This window comes from Lathamus discolor, chromosome 1 (genome assembly GCF_037157495.1).
Source record: "Lathamus discolor isolate bLatDis1 chromosome 1, bLatDis1.hap1, whole genome shotgun sequence".
Classification (NCBI taxonomy): Eukaryota; Metazoa; Chordata; class Aves; order Psittaciformes; family Psittacidae; genus Lathamus; species Lathamus discolor.
In genome coordinates, this window is record NC_088884.1 from 74,965,878 (window position 1) to 74,980,680 (window position 14,803).

Here is a 14,803-nt window from a genome sequence, read left to right on the forward strand (position 1 = left end):
AAGCGCATGTGGTAAATGGTGAGATATTCTTTTACAATAAGAAAAATAGCATCTTCGGGAAATGGCTGTTATGACTCCAGATGATTTGTGTTTTGCACAGCCTAAGCAATAAGGGTGCATTGGGTATGGGCTCTGCATGTGCTCTGAGAACAGAACCTTCCAAACACTGCCCAGAGCCCCAGAGGGGACCTAGAGCTCTGGAAGGCAGAAACTGTGCAGGCTCTCATCCCCTGCTCTCCCTGGCTTTTGTGTGCCAGGGCTGATTACTGTCAGTGTTCAATTCATGCTTAATGCCTCCCAGAGAAGAAAGCAGACAGCTTTTTAGCTGCACATGCTTCTGTGACTGGTATTTTCCTCCAAGCCAGACACCTAAGAAATTTAGTTAGACGCTTACACAAGAGAGCTGTGTGAATTTTTTGCAGTGATCTAATGCATACAAGATCTTTTTTGGCGGAAGCTGAACTAAATGCTGTTAAATAAATTAGTTATTAAGTGTTAAGCCATATGAAGAAGAGTTATAATTTTTTTCAGATACATTTCAGTCTGTCATTTTTTCTATGCTTGGGTGGTCTCATCCTATGCTGGGTTCAGTTATTTAAATCTCTTGCTGTTTCTCAAAGTGAAATAAAAAAGTATTGTTAAAAGCTTTCTGTAAACGTGGTGTGCTACTCTACCCAATAGTCAGGGAGCTGTTTCAAGTGGTAAATATTCCTAGTGAGTCCATAGCTTTAATTTTAAGAATTTGAGAATTGTTATCTAATAGCATCTAGTTAGGTAATAGGCTCAAACTTAAACAGGGGAGATACAAGTTTGATAGAAGGAACAAATTCTTCACTATGGGGGTGGTGAGGCACTGGCACAGGTTGCTCAGAGAAGCTGTGGCTGCCCCATCCCTGTCAGTGTTCAACGCCAGGTTGGATGGGGCTTGGAGCAACTCGGGCTAATGGGGGGGTGTCCCTGACTGTGAACTGGATGATCCTTAATGTCCCTTCCAACCCAAGCCATTCTGTGATTCTATGAATGGGAAATTTCCCATAATACTTGGCATGCATGTAGTGTCGGTTGCCTCTCTTATCTAAAATGCCTTTGTTTGAAACAGTCGGCAGTAATAAAAGAACAATTTTTTTTCCTTGCCAAAAAAAAGAAAGGTGCTAAAACTGAGTTTTTTAGACCACTGTGTTAGTACACAGAAGATTGGGGGCTTTGAGGTGATTTATGTTTGAACTGGTTTCCAGCTAGGCTGCTGGCACTTTCTGATGCTTGCAGACTTTATTAGCTGTTAGTTAGCTTCTAAAAGGTAATAGAGCAAAAATTACTAGTTTTATTCTTAAGTCTTATTTTTATCAGCGGTAAAGACTCCTCTATTACATTTGTTGTTGTCATCCCTGTACCTGTTGTCTATAATTTAACATTTTCATAATATAGGAAATTACCTACATTTTAGTATATGCTGGAGTTGTGATAGTTGCGTATAATTGCCACATTTTAATAGCAGAGTGCAGCAAAGTCTTGCAACTTTTTTGAAGCCACATGAGAGATCAGTGGCAGGGGCGGAAGTTACCTCTTGAATCCCACATTTAAAAATATGTGAAAGTATATATTTATTATAAATGAATATGTAAATATGGAAGCTTATGAGCAGATGAATATATTATATATTTGGAAAATCATCCTTTTTTTACCTTATTATAGAGTATGGAACAGACATTACTTTTCAGCACTGTGGCTACAGGAAGGATGAAAACTACATCTCTCTAATTGCTTTTGGGAAAAATTACTAGTCTAGTTCCTGGTTGATGAGCACTCATAGCTTTCTGGCAAGCCTACATGGTATATTTTTGTCACTGAAGTCTGTAGACTGCAGCAGTCCGTTGCTGTAGTCATGGGACTGTATGTGTTATGGCCCTTCCCGAATTCACGCAAGTCTGCACCAGTGTGAACGGTGCACGGCTGTGCTTCTGTAAATACGGATTTGGCAGTTGAAGGGATCATTGTGCTCAGTGACAGGTTTCATTACTTGTGAATTTAATTCAGGCTCTAACCAGTTCTGCAGGGCAGCAGAAGCAGTGGAGAGTTCATCACCCCAAGCCCATCAGAGCATTTCCTATGCTGTCATTCTTCCTGTGTCCGAAAGTTGTTGTCTGAGCTGAGGCATTGTATTGGTGCCATCTGTGCCTCCTGTGGCCCCAGCCACAAGTGCTCTCCTTTCCTCCCCTTTGCAGTAGCTTGGGATCGCAGCTTTGCTTCCTAAGCTAACTGTTCTTTCTCATAATGTTATCGGCTTGGTGCAGTTTGGCTTGTCTGATTGTCAGCCTGTCGCGGTTGCCGACCTCAGTGGCAGTACAGTTGCTGGATGGCAAAACCGTCACCCAGCAGCTGTGCAAACAAACAAGTCAGCATTGATATTCATCAATAGCTTTGTGCAGTCGTGATGTTGAGATACACCAGAACATGTGCAATCTGTCTGCTTTCTTTGTCCCATCGTATAGCCAGATCAGCTGCTCTGCGTGGTGAGGGTGTGATTGTCGTACCGCGGTGTTCCTTCACCTCCTTCCCTTTTTCCTTTGCTTTTCCTTCCTCTTTGTGGGCTGTCCAGCTGCTCTGAGGTGCATCTGCTGCATATCCCATCTGCTCTCCATGAGAGGCACACACAGTTCTAACAAGCAGTACTGAAGCAGTACACTGTTGTTCTGGAGGTGACAGAAAACAATAAATTGTATTGTTAATGGCATGTCACTAATGCTCCCTGCTTCTGAAATGCTAAGCAAGGCAAAGAGCACGGACGAGTAGCTCATGAACTTGCTGATGAATTGTTTCAAAATCCTAGATCACAAGTGAATTTTCCCCGCTCCACTTACTTAACTAACTGCTGTTACCTTGTCTTGGAAATAAAGGAGATAAATACTAGCCCATATTGGCCTTGCCTCTTATGCGTGTCTATTGGACAGCTTATGGTGGTGCAGGTGACTCTTCCGAAGATCTTTTTGCCATGAAGTCACTTCCAGCAGGATCTGGCCTTGTGACAGCTTCCCTATCCTATTGAGCAGAGATAAAGGGCGATCTCTATGGGTGAAGGAAAATTGATGCTATATGGCATAGGCATGAACAGGCAATGAAACTGTTTTGTTTGTGGAAAGACCTCTAGCTTTGGGTCAAAGATTTGTGGAAATACGTGATCAGAAGTGCAGTTGCTAATCAGTATGTACTCACCTTTGCTGGTTATATTAACTATCATGTGTAGCAATTTCACATTTACCATGCTTACTGTGTTGAAACTAGCACAGCTGTCTTGTGTTACTGGTACAGGGATTTACAACATGAAGCTGTGATGAACAAGAACAACTTTTGTCTGTTAAGCATATTTGCTGATAGAATTCACTATAGGCAAGTGCTAGGACTCCAAAGTGTGACCAAGGTGCGCAAGGATTTTACAGAGCTGGCTAAAAGGAATTGCGCATGGGGGAAGAAATGATTCATTCTGCCAGTGTTTGTTTCATAGCCTTGCGAGTCTTTTCCTTTAGTAACTCCCTGCTTATTCAAAATCTCACAAAGATTAAAATAAAGACTGAAAGCCTAAGTTAAAGTGGCTGCACTGTGCCGTGTTCAAATAGCTGACTTCTGTGGAAGAAGTCAAGGATAGACTTGTGTATTTGACTTTCATAGCTTTTACAGGAGCGTACTTACGTTCTTTCCCCCCTCCTTCTTTCACCCCACCCATTCACCTCCCTCCTCCTTTTTTCCCTTTTCTCCCTGAAAGCATTGTAAGGCAGTATATTTTATCATTGCACCACAACTAAGCATCATAAAGTTGGCAGTGCCTACAGTGAGTTTAAGGGGGAGGAAAAGTTGATTTGGAGTATTTGAGAGAATAGTATCTGCTATGCTGCAAAACATTGTGCATGGGATATGTAAAATAATGCTTAGGATCACAGCATTTGTATTTGATTAGCTGCGATTAGTGGTACAGTGATATTAACTCTATGAATTAATACTTGTAATCGTGCTTTTCAGCTTCAAAATGTATCGAGTTGGTATTTCAGCTCTCGAAAAGTTGTGTCAAAGAATTCAGCAAACAGACCGGGGAGGAGGGGTTGAGTACAGCAGTTTATCACCTTTGGAAAGTGTTAGACTGACAACAGTGTGTTAACAGATAGGTGAGCTATTCCTGCAGGACCTAGCATGGGTTACTGAGTTCAAGGCATCCTCTAAAGGGTCACAAATGTAGTTACAGTTGAGCAGTGTGCTGTATCGCTGTCTGGCACTTTATACTGTGCATGCTCGGTTTGATTTTAAACTGATCCCTGATGGTTAAACTGGACAGGATTCCCACCCACCCCAGTCCCCCCAGCCTTTTTAATGTGCATTGCCAGTAGGTTCCAAGAATACCATGTGTATACTCCCATGTGAAAGCAGGATAATCAGGTGGGATAGATAATTTACAGATGAAGCCTTTGTGTGTATCCTTGAAAAATATCCTGAGGCAATTTTCTAATATTCCCTTAATATTCAGCTCTGAAGGTTGTTAATTCAGTCTTGACATTTCAGAAAAGTACTCAAACAATAATCAACCTTTTCTTTGCAAAATGCATCCCTGTTTGGAAAAGCTCATAAACAGAACTTCTCTGTAACCCAAGAACACTTTTGTGAGAGGTGAATAATTTAAACCATAGAGTCACAGAATGGTTTGTCTTGGAAGGGACCTTAAAGGTCCAGCCCTCTGCCATGGGCAGGGACACCTTCCACTAGACCAGGTTGCTCCAAGCCGCATGCAACCTGGCCTTGAACACTGCCAGGGATGGGGCAGCCACAGCTTCTCTGGGCAACCTGTGCCAGGGCCTCACCACCCTCACAAGGAAGAATTTCTTCATAAGACCTAATCTAAATCTCCCTCTTTAAGGCCATCATCCCTTGTTTTGCCACTACATACCTTCTCCAGATTTCTTGTGGGCCCTCTTTAGGTACTAGAAGCTGCTCTAAGGTCTCCCCTGAGCCTTCTCTTCTCCAGGCTGAACAAGCCCAACTCTCTCAGCCTCTCTTCACAAGAGAAGTGCTGCAGCCCTCAGAGCATCTCTGTGGCTTCCTCTGGACTCACTTGAGAAGGTCCACATCCCTTTTGGGTTGGGACCCCCAGAGCTGAGCACAGTATTGCAGGTGGTCTCACAAGAGTGGAGTAAGAGGGGACTTGAATTATAGTCAAGTTATACAAATCACATTCATATGTGATTTTTGCACGTATTTTCTGAAAATATCTGGTGAATTCTTAGCTTTTTCTGCTTCGTGTTTGAACCCAGCTATTATTGTTTGGATTCTGCAAACTGGAGCAGTGAATGTTTTAGTACAGGTGGCCCATAAATAGGGTACTCCCACAGCAGGTTGTGAATAAAGACAGCAATTATGTACTGAAGCAATTTGTCACTGACTGCTAAAAGACCAGAAGTTAAATGAATGGCTGGCAATACAAGCGTAACTACTGGACATGTTACATAGGAAATTCTCATGAGTGATATCAGGTCCACATTTGCCTTACGTAAAGTGAATTCCTCTTCGTCTCTCATGTGTCACTCATTTCTGATTCGAGAGGGAGGATCTGGTCCTTGAGATATAGCGGATCTGCTAGTGAGCCTAATATTGAGAAGTAATAAAACAGAGGAAATGAAGTGGTGCTAAAGGAAAGCAGAAGGCTTAAAGTTAGGCAAATTTTTATCCTGCATTATTCCCTGTTACCCTTCTTGTTTACTTGGTGACGCCATTAGCTGCCATGAACTGTAGCCTCACATAGGGAGCTACTTTCTGTCCTGTGGTCCTTACTGAAGTGCTGCTGCAGAGAGATGAGTAGGTGCAGAGTGAGAGGAGCTTGTGTTGTCTGCTTATTTCCAAGGAATGGAGTTTCACAGAGAATCTTACTGCTTGTGCTGACTTGCGCATGTAGGTGTTTCTTTTACTGGGAGGTTTTCCGTAGCCTTTGAATTCTGGGCGGTTCTCTCTAGACACATTGTATGTGAGATTTTCTCATTCTAATCTTACTACTTGTGCTAATCTGATGGTTTTTTGTTTTCCTCCTTCCCTCTTCATTTAGATGAGAGATCCTTGGAGCAGCAAAATTCTTCCTTTTTCTCAGTGGACTCAAAGATGCACGAAAGCATATCAGACAGCAGGACACGAATGGCCTTAGCAAAAAGTACTTTGGAGTCCCAAGAAAGTAATTTCTTTCAAACGGTTTTATCATCAGTTACCACTCCTTTTGATGTGACTTTATTTAACCAAGAAGAAATGGTCAGGATGTCAGAAGGGAGAAGTATGCCGTTGGTAGATGGCTCTGTAACAAGCAATGAGGCTTTCTTAAGTGACGATGAGTTTATTAGTTCATTTCCAAAGGCACAGTGGACTCCTCCACTGAAGTCTTTTGTAGTTTTAACAGATCATCACTCAGTTAATACAGCAGAACCACCGAGAGAAATGTTAGAAACTGTTTTGCTAACACCTTCATCATCTGTCCTTTTTTCACCATATGACATCTTAAAAACAGCACAGCAGAAGACTCCGTTGAGCACAGTCCCTGATCACAGTAATGCTCCTACTGAATCAAAGCCTTTTGTACAAGATAGTGAAATGCTAGCACCAGGCAGAGACTTGCAGTTGTACCCTCCAAATACAGCTATTTATTTCACTTCCATCCTTTCAGAGGAGGGAGTCGCAGTGCAGGAAAACATAAATGCAAGTTTAACAGCTTTGCCTTTTGGGGCTACTTCAGAAGCATCACCTTTTCATCTCAAGCTGCTGGGTGAAACTAGCCTAGTGACCCCAAATGCCACAGCACGAAGTGCAGACCTGTATGATGACGTTTACGCTGATGTGAGTAGCAGGGCAGCAGAAACTCTCAGTCTAAAGACCTACCCCTTTCCAAGCATTCCCTGGGCTACGCTGGCTTCTGTAGCCAGCGCTGAGCCTGCTTTGTTTTCTATTAGTCTTCCACTTGAGTCTTTCCCGCTTTACTCAGCTGTCATTTCCATGGACTCTAATAGAATTCTTAATGCCAACCTGTTTACACATGAATCCTCCAGTACAGCACCAAATTTGCGTGCTGGTTCAGAAATACCAAGTCAATCAGAGCTTGCCAGTGAGCTCATGAGTCCAGTGCCTTTCACAAGATCATACAGTTCTTGTTTGTATTGTGACTCAGTTTCACTTCTGCCGGAAGCAGGCTTTTCCCCGGAACAGGACGTGGGCTCAGGTGATTATGTTGAAACTTTGTCCATCAAAGCCTCTGAAGTACAAGGCATAACTCCGTTTACAACTATAATTACTGATGGGTATGAATTAGAGGAGCCTACACCTGAGACTTTTGATACTTCTTTTCCATCAAGACCAGTTGTTTCATTTTCTTCAAGATTTGCAGAACTCCCTGATTCAGGCATGTTTTTATTAAGCACCGTGGACACTGGCCTTAACACTGGAACACCTATAACAATTTCTTCTTCCTACCATCAGCTGTCTGAAGGAACATCGCTGAGCATTTCTGCCCAGTTTTCTACCCCTGTTCTGGAAACAGTTTCACTGACACCAAGCACTCACATAGAACTTCCTGGTGCCACCACCATTCTGTTTGACTCCACCTTCATTCAGAGTAAGCTGGTAGCATCGTTTGCAGTCAGTTACACAACTTTGCTGGAGTTGCCAGAATTAATGCCGTCAGAATCTGTCTTGCTTGAGAAGACGTCTACAAGGGAGGAACCGTCTTTAAATACTTTGGATTTCTCATCCAGTCTTTTATCGACACCATTTCTTATTGAACCTAGCTACTTTTCTCTGTCATCAGCCATGCTAAGTTCTTACTCTGTTATGGAAAGTGATTTATCAACACTCTTACCTCAGACCTCGTTGATTGGAACATCAGTATTTTCCAAGGATGTTTCCAGCTGGGACTTTGCTACCACTGTCAGCTCTGCCACTGACACTGAGGTTTCTCAGTTCCCTCTCAGCCAAACATCATACTTGTATTCAGATGCATCCTCTCTTCCAGGTGCACATGTTCCTGAAACAACACCATCATCAGATTTTCACTCTGAGTTGTCTGTGTTTCTGGAAGCACCCTCAGTATTGCCAGCAGGCTCTGAAGTTGTGTTTACCTCAGCTGTTACAGGAGCTACCTCTCAGCTGGAGCCTTCACTTTCCACCTCTCACTCTGTGGTTCCTACCCTGCCTGCTTCCAGCACCCAGTCTGTTACGAGCAGCATCTTGCCCAATGAAACAGATCTGATATCTCTGTTTACTACCTTTCCAGCAACTCCTGTCTTAAGTGCGTCTTCATCGCTGCTCTCAACTGCTCTGGTTTCTGATGAGGATATTGGTGCTACAGTTAGCCCCACGCTGCTTTTAACATCTCACAGCGAGGGCAGTGCCCACACAGCCTTTCCTCCTGCAGACCTTGACAACCTGACATCAGGGGCTGACACCATAAGCGTGATGCCCTTTCCTACAGCATCTCTGTCAGTGACCACATCATTTGCTCCCACCCAGTTTCCTCCAACTTCTAGCCCTGCCACTGGATATGAAGCTCCAGCAGGAAGCAGTGTAACTTCTGGTACTGATGCATCAACTGCTTCCACCACTGTCCCCACGACCACAGCTACCAGTGCTGTGGACAGCCACAGCACAACTGCTGCTGGCAGCCTGCCGACATTCTCCTCCACCCCTCTGGTGACTACTACTCCATCTGAACCTGTGGTCGTAACCTCTGCAGTGAGCACTACTAAGCAGCCCTATGTCTGCGACATCACAGTTCCTGATGCTTATTTAGTTACTGCAGGTAAGATACTTGTAATTTTTCTGTTTTGTTTTCCAGAAGCCACTGTAATGGGGCCCCCTAGTTAAATTGTAGATAATGAATTAACTAAGAGAACCTTTCAAAGAAATACAGCGTACATTTAGACAAACGGGTGTAAAAGTGGTGATTTATCATTTATTCTTGAAAACAATAGAATTCATTTGAGCAAAGTCTGTTGTGATGGTGAGTTAAGTGCACGTTACACTGCACAGAGAATGAACTTGCCTTCTAAAATTGCTGATGCATATATACAAGTCTGCTGAATTAAAGGCTGCTTTATCATTTCATGAGTTGTAAATGAATGTTGCTGTCATGGTGATGTTTTGCCAAACTATTAAATGTTCTGACTGAGTAAGTTTCTCCTTTCAGTTGTTGCTGCTGTTTGTAAAAACAACCTGCATGTGAGGTAATGTTGTAATATGAAAGAGGAGGGTTGGTTTAAAAATATTTGGGGTTTGTAACCATTTTTATAGTTTTACCATACTAGCTTATATTTATATTTTCCCTCCTCCTCCTGTACTTATTTCGGTTGGATTTCATGTGTTTGTAACCAGAAAAAGTGACATTAGTGTGTTTCAAAACTAATTGTCTTGGCATCTGTGTTTTGCTTTTTTGGTGTTTTCCTATCTCTTCCTAACTTGTTAACAAAACAACACCAGCAAACTAATCCAGGGCAGCTGCAAGAGTGCAACACATTTTGCCTTTAAAATTTATTTGTAATAGGTAAATCAGAATGAGCATAATCTCATCTTCCAGATATGAAGGTGAGCTGGCTATGCCATGATGAGGAAGTTGATGGGGTTTTTAACCTGTAATTTGAATAGTTTTGTAGGCAAGCTACTGGTGGGAAGTAAATGCAGGATGACAGCACAACATCGTTCAGTTGTTTCTTTGACCATAGTCACAATCTTAAGTGTGACTGTGACAGACATGACGTCCATAGGGATGTGGGGTTTTTAAAGTGATTTCTTACTTGGTGGATAGCCTTTCAGTAATTAATGTCATGCTTGTTTACTTTTTATTTAAGAGAAATGTAGATGTGTATTTTCTGTGGCTTTTTTCTGTCCTCATCTGCATTCCATGCATTGCCTACAAAACTTTTAACTGTGTTATGACAGCAGGCTCATTATGCACAGGTCACACTCAAATGTGAGGCAACTTTCAGATTCAACTTGAATGCCTCAGTGGCTGTTTAAAAGATTCTTTTTCTATAATGCTCAAGACACCAGATATGAAAAACTAAAATGAGAGAGAAAATAAACCCGGGGTTCCTTAAACTGTATGTGCAGTCACTTTTTAAGGTACAGCCACACCTTTACCTTTTTCCTTGTCCGTTGCCTCGCCCATGTGATGGGGGTTGATCTCATTGCCTGCTTTTCCATGCATTGCACAATTGAAAATGCAGCTTTGAACCAAAGCCCAAAAGTTGAAGCTAAAACGTATTTACTGACTGACATTAATTTCCAGTGCTGGCACGAAGAGCTGTTCTACAAAATGTCAGTGAATCCATCAAAGAAGTGCTCAGAGCTCAGTTCAGGCGATCAGTAGAGCTAGAGGTAAGTGGTATGAAGTGTGTGCTGCAAGTACTGTTTGGTCAATATAATGCAATAGTTGCTTTAGTTCACAGGCTAAAACAGTGATTTAAAAACAACCCATGGGGTACTCTGGCAGAGATTTATTGTAACTTAAATGTTAGCCATGTTTTGGGTTTTGTTTCGGGGTTTTTTTTTTTTTTTTCAATGTGAATATGACGTCAGCTTTTTTACTTTTAGAATGTTATCATTTTCTAGGACAGATCTTTTTTGGTTTTGCAAGCAGTGCCCAGCCTCTACTGCTCACCTCCTTGGCCTGGTGAATTGAAACTGAACTGAAAAGCTTTTACCCTTTGAAATAGCTGTTAAAAAGTTTTGATTCTTCTGCTAGCTGATTGTATGGTTGGCACTTTAAACAAAACAAAACCTGCACTATTTTATATTGTGAGGGCATCAATACTTGCAGGGGAAGTGGTAGAATCCCAAATGCAAGGTTTAGCAGATGAAAAAGGCAAAAAGGGGGGGGGGGGGCAGCAGGTGGAGAAAAATCAGGTGTGCAATGGTGAAGTGCTATTTTTATGCGTTCAGATAGGCTTCCCCCACTTACAGGGCTAAGAATTGCTGTGCTCTTGGTTTTGGTGGTGTGTTGTTTGGTTGTTTTTTTTTTGAAAGCTTCCTCTGCTTTGATGTTCAAGGAATCATCTTTGAATAGTATTTTTGTTATTTCCACAGAGTGAGTATCTGGTTGAGTGCTTGGCAGAGGTGTACTAATCATAGAATCAACTAGGTTGGCAAAGACCTTTAAAATCATCAAGTCCCACAACTGCCAAGTCTATCACTTGTCTCAAGCCCTCTGAGAGGAAAAGACTGTAGAGGTAGTTGCGGTGTGCCTTTGTTGTATACTCAGATACTTCAACACTGGGGACAAAACGGAATGGAATGACTGATACAGGTGCAGGTTCAGCTGCACTTGCAGCTTTTCGTGTCTGCATTTACTCAGTTGTGATAGGCCAACACCCCATTATTTTATGTTTTTGAGTCTGTGATCTCATTTTCTTCATGAAGTTAACTCTGTACTATGCAGTCAAGATAGGAGTGTTAGGAATTTCTGTCACACTTCAGCCACAGTGAGCTACCATTATAAATTGGTGTAGTTTAGGTCCTTTTAGCAGTACCTGCCCCTAAGCTTTTTAGTTGTTGTTTGCTTTTTTGTTGCTTGTTTGTTAGTTTGTTTGTTTTAAAGAAGGTATTTTTCTTCTGGTTTGTGAATTATATCTTCAGGTTGTGCAAACTGGCATAGTCAAGTAGAAGTCAAAAGGTCATGATGATAGAACTAGTTTTCAGTGTCCTTATGTGCCTCAGTAATATGGAAGTGCTTACTGTCTTAATACTACCAGCAGTGAGACAAAATCTATTCCTAAATATTTGAAGATTGATTGGAGCAAACATTTGATATCTTGCTTCTTCATGTTTTTGCCCTTTAAATTCCTTCCTTTCATGCCCAGTGTTGCCTTGTAAAGCTCTCAATAGGTTGTTTTGGCCCAAAGGCTTTTCAGAAGCAACTGTTTTTATAAATAATGCAGTTAGCCTAGCTTCATTCTTTGCGGATTCTTTTTTTATCAAAAGGAGAAAGCATCTCTGTGGAGTCATTTATGCTTATTTTATGCTAGAATGCTGCTGTCATTTCTGTTCTTTGTGATGCCTTCGGTGTGAGTTTTACACTAAAAGTAATTACTACCAAATGTCTTCACCTCTAACAGTGGAGTACTAACAAAACTGTTATTTTTAAAAAGCTGTCTGTAGTGTCAGTATGTCGAGTGGTGATGTAATGTACAATTTCTCTATATTGCTAAAATAAATTAATCAACCAGATCTGACTTTTGTTAGTCAAGAGTACCCAGGAACCCTGTGTACATTTCCAAGTTATGGTAAAGCAGTGCACTTCTCTAAGTTGCTTTTTTACTGTGTCTTCTATTACAGCTCACAGATGCTGTTCCCTGGGTGTGATGTAGTGCATCACAGGAGACAGTCCTATTAAATTTAACTTTGTAGTAATATATGCTTTCAAATTAAATCCATGGCAACGATGGATATAACTGCAGCTCATTTTAAATACAAATTTAACACTGACCGGAGGATCATTTGAAAGTTGAAATTTTGGTCTCTGCTTATTTATTATTTTGAATATTCTGAGTTGTTGAAGTGGGAAAAAAAATAAAAAAGGATGGAATCCTATCTAATGAAAAAAATCTTTTGTCATTTTTTTTCCTAGCAAAAGTCCTTACAGCAAAGTGAGAAAACCCAAAAATTTTAAAGCTCTTGCCACTTGGTCTCAATGTATAGCATTTGCAAAAGAATAAGACCCTGTTGTTTGAATAAGAGTTGTTTTTGTCATCTTTCTCTAATATAAGCCTTATGACACTTGATTAAGGCCTGTTATATAATGTTCTCTTGACTAAGATTTGTTGCACTGGGGTCTGAAATAAAACAGTGGTGGCCGTCACTCACTGCCAGGACCCCTGGTGCCATTAATTCATGCCAACAGGAAAAAGCTTTTTGCCAGCCTCATTTGTGCTTGGAAATTTGATCATGCAGCATAAAGTATAATTCAGACGCTTTGTTTGCTGTATTTAATGTGCTTAGGGTTTGGGGCCTGTCCTTAACCTGTTGGTTTCTGTAATCCAAAATTAGATGAGGCCCTTAAGAGACATGGTTTAGTGATAGACTTGGCCGTCCTGGGACTTCATGATTTTAAAGGTCTTTTTCAAAGTAGTTGGTTCTGTGCTTAGTACGCCTCTGCCTTGAAGGTAAGGAGCTCAGTTCATTGTCAGGCAGTTAAATCTTTCATAGATGCCACCTTGTGGACTTGCTCTGGCTTCATTGCTACTCACTGCTGTGATACTCTGGCTGGTACCATTTAGGTGTTTAAAAAACAGTGAGAGAATTGTTGCCTTAGGATCCTAAAGTGCACAGAAGCAGAAGCTTTGTTTCATTTTTAAGACATGTGAGCCTTTGTAGCCCATCTTTGGGGTGTTAAATGCTCTCTGCAGGCTCTTTACAGGATGCTTAATAAGGTGGTGGTGAGGAAATCAGTTGTTTATGCTTTCTGCCAGGTGTTTGCACAGCATAATGCAGTGGAGTGTAGGCGTGGATTAGATTGTAGCAAAGGTGCATCTCATCTAATATATTAGCAGACAATAATCAGTAGCAAATGCTTAGGGAATATCATAAGGGACGGAGTAAGCATACGCTAATGTTTTCCCTGAATACTCTTCTAAGCCTCTAATAACTCGGCTTTTTTCTGCTCTAGAAGCATTCTGTCATGGAGGTAGCTTTGAGTGAGGAAGCCTTTGTCCTGGAAACAGCAGTTGGGTTAGCCAGCGCACTTTGGAGAAGGGATAGTTCAACCTGAGTTGGTGTAAGGGTCTCTGTTCCTGATGAAGGTTGCTGCTTTTGCCATGGGAATGGCTCCAACGTGCACATGGAGTTTTGTGTTCTTCTCCAGATTTCTGGCCCAAAATCTTAAGATAAGAAATTTGTACTTATTTAATATAAGAAATCTATGCTTGTTTAATGGGTGATTAGCTAATTTGTTGGCATCTAACTGTCCTGGCAGTAGAGGTGAAACCTCCAAGAGAGGGTAGGATGGATGGCTGGGTTTGTGAACCATTAGAGCTGTGCCAAGAAGAGCTATTCATTCATGAATCAAGAGTCATGAGCTATGCTCATCTATCCTAGATAGCTTTGCAAACTTCTCTGTGGATTAGCCTGTAAACAGCATCCTGCTGGCACAGCTCTATTATTTCTGTCATGTGAATTAGGTTGTAGAGAGTTAACTCTAGACAGCCCTGCAGTATCTCAAGCAGAAGTAGCTGTTGTTTTTACCTGTAGTGGTTCAAATCTACCTACCTCCGAATTACACTTTCAAGGTCTGGAGGGTTTTTTTAAATTTGCATTCTTCTGGAGCTGCTGTCTCTTTTCTGCTGCAGTCAAGGACAAAGCGGAAGCAGTGTTAGCTGTGAAGATGAAAAAAGTGCAAAATTCTGTGGGGTGCTTGGGGGTAGGCTTCTTTCATTGTATCTACGCTGCACTTGCAATAGGTCAGAGACGGGGACAGCTGAGTTTGTTACCAGAGGTTTGCTTTCCTGTCTGAAATACCTAACTAGTGCATGAGTACATGCTGTCTATACGAGGCCCCTCTTCCTCAGCATATATTGCTTTAGAAATCACCAGCAAATTGTAACTGAGATTTGTAATTCTAATTCCTCTTTTTCTTGCCTTTTAAGTAGTCTTCTTTGCAGTAATAGGCAACTTTCCTTTGGCATGTCTTGCCCATTATAACTGCTGTTCCCATCTGACAAACTGAAGCTGCAGAGATCATTTCATCCCGAGATAAAAGGATAAAATTTCAGATAAGAGAAATTGAAAAGAGCTGTGCATATTATTC

The 14,803-nt window shown here is 41.6% G+C and overlaps 1 protein-coding gene across 3 annotated transcripts in view; it reads left to right on the plus strand.

Moving 5' to 3' along the window:
* KIAA1549 (KIAA1549 ortholog) overlaps positions 1-14,803 on the plus strand; it is a 146,635-nt gene that overhangs the window by 64,591 nt on the left and 67,241 nt on the right. For all 3 annotated transcript variants that reach the window (XM_065680740.1, XM_065680748.1, XM_065680758.1), the window contains exons 2-3: positions 6,077-8,806; positions 10,292-10,380. In XM_065680740.1, coding sequence (XP_065536812.1) covers positions 6,077-8,806; positions 10,292-10,380 — 2,819 coding nt within the window. The remainder of the gene's footprint in view (positions 1-6,076; positions 8,807-10,291; positions 10,381-14,803) is intronic.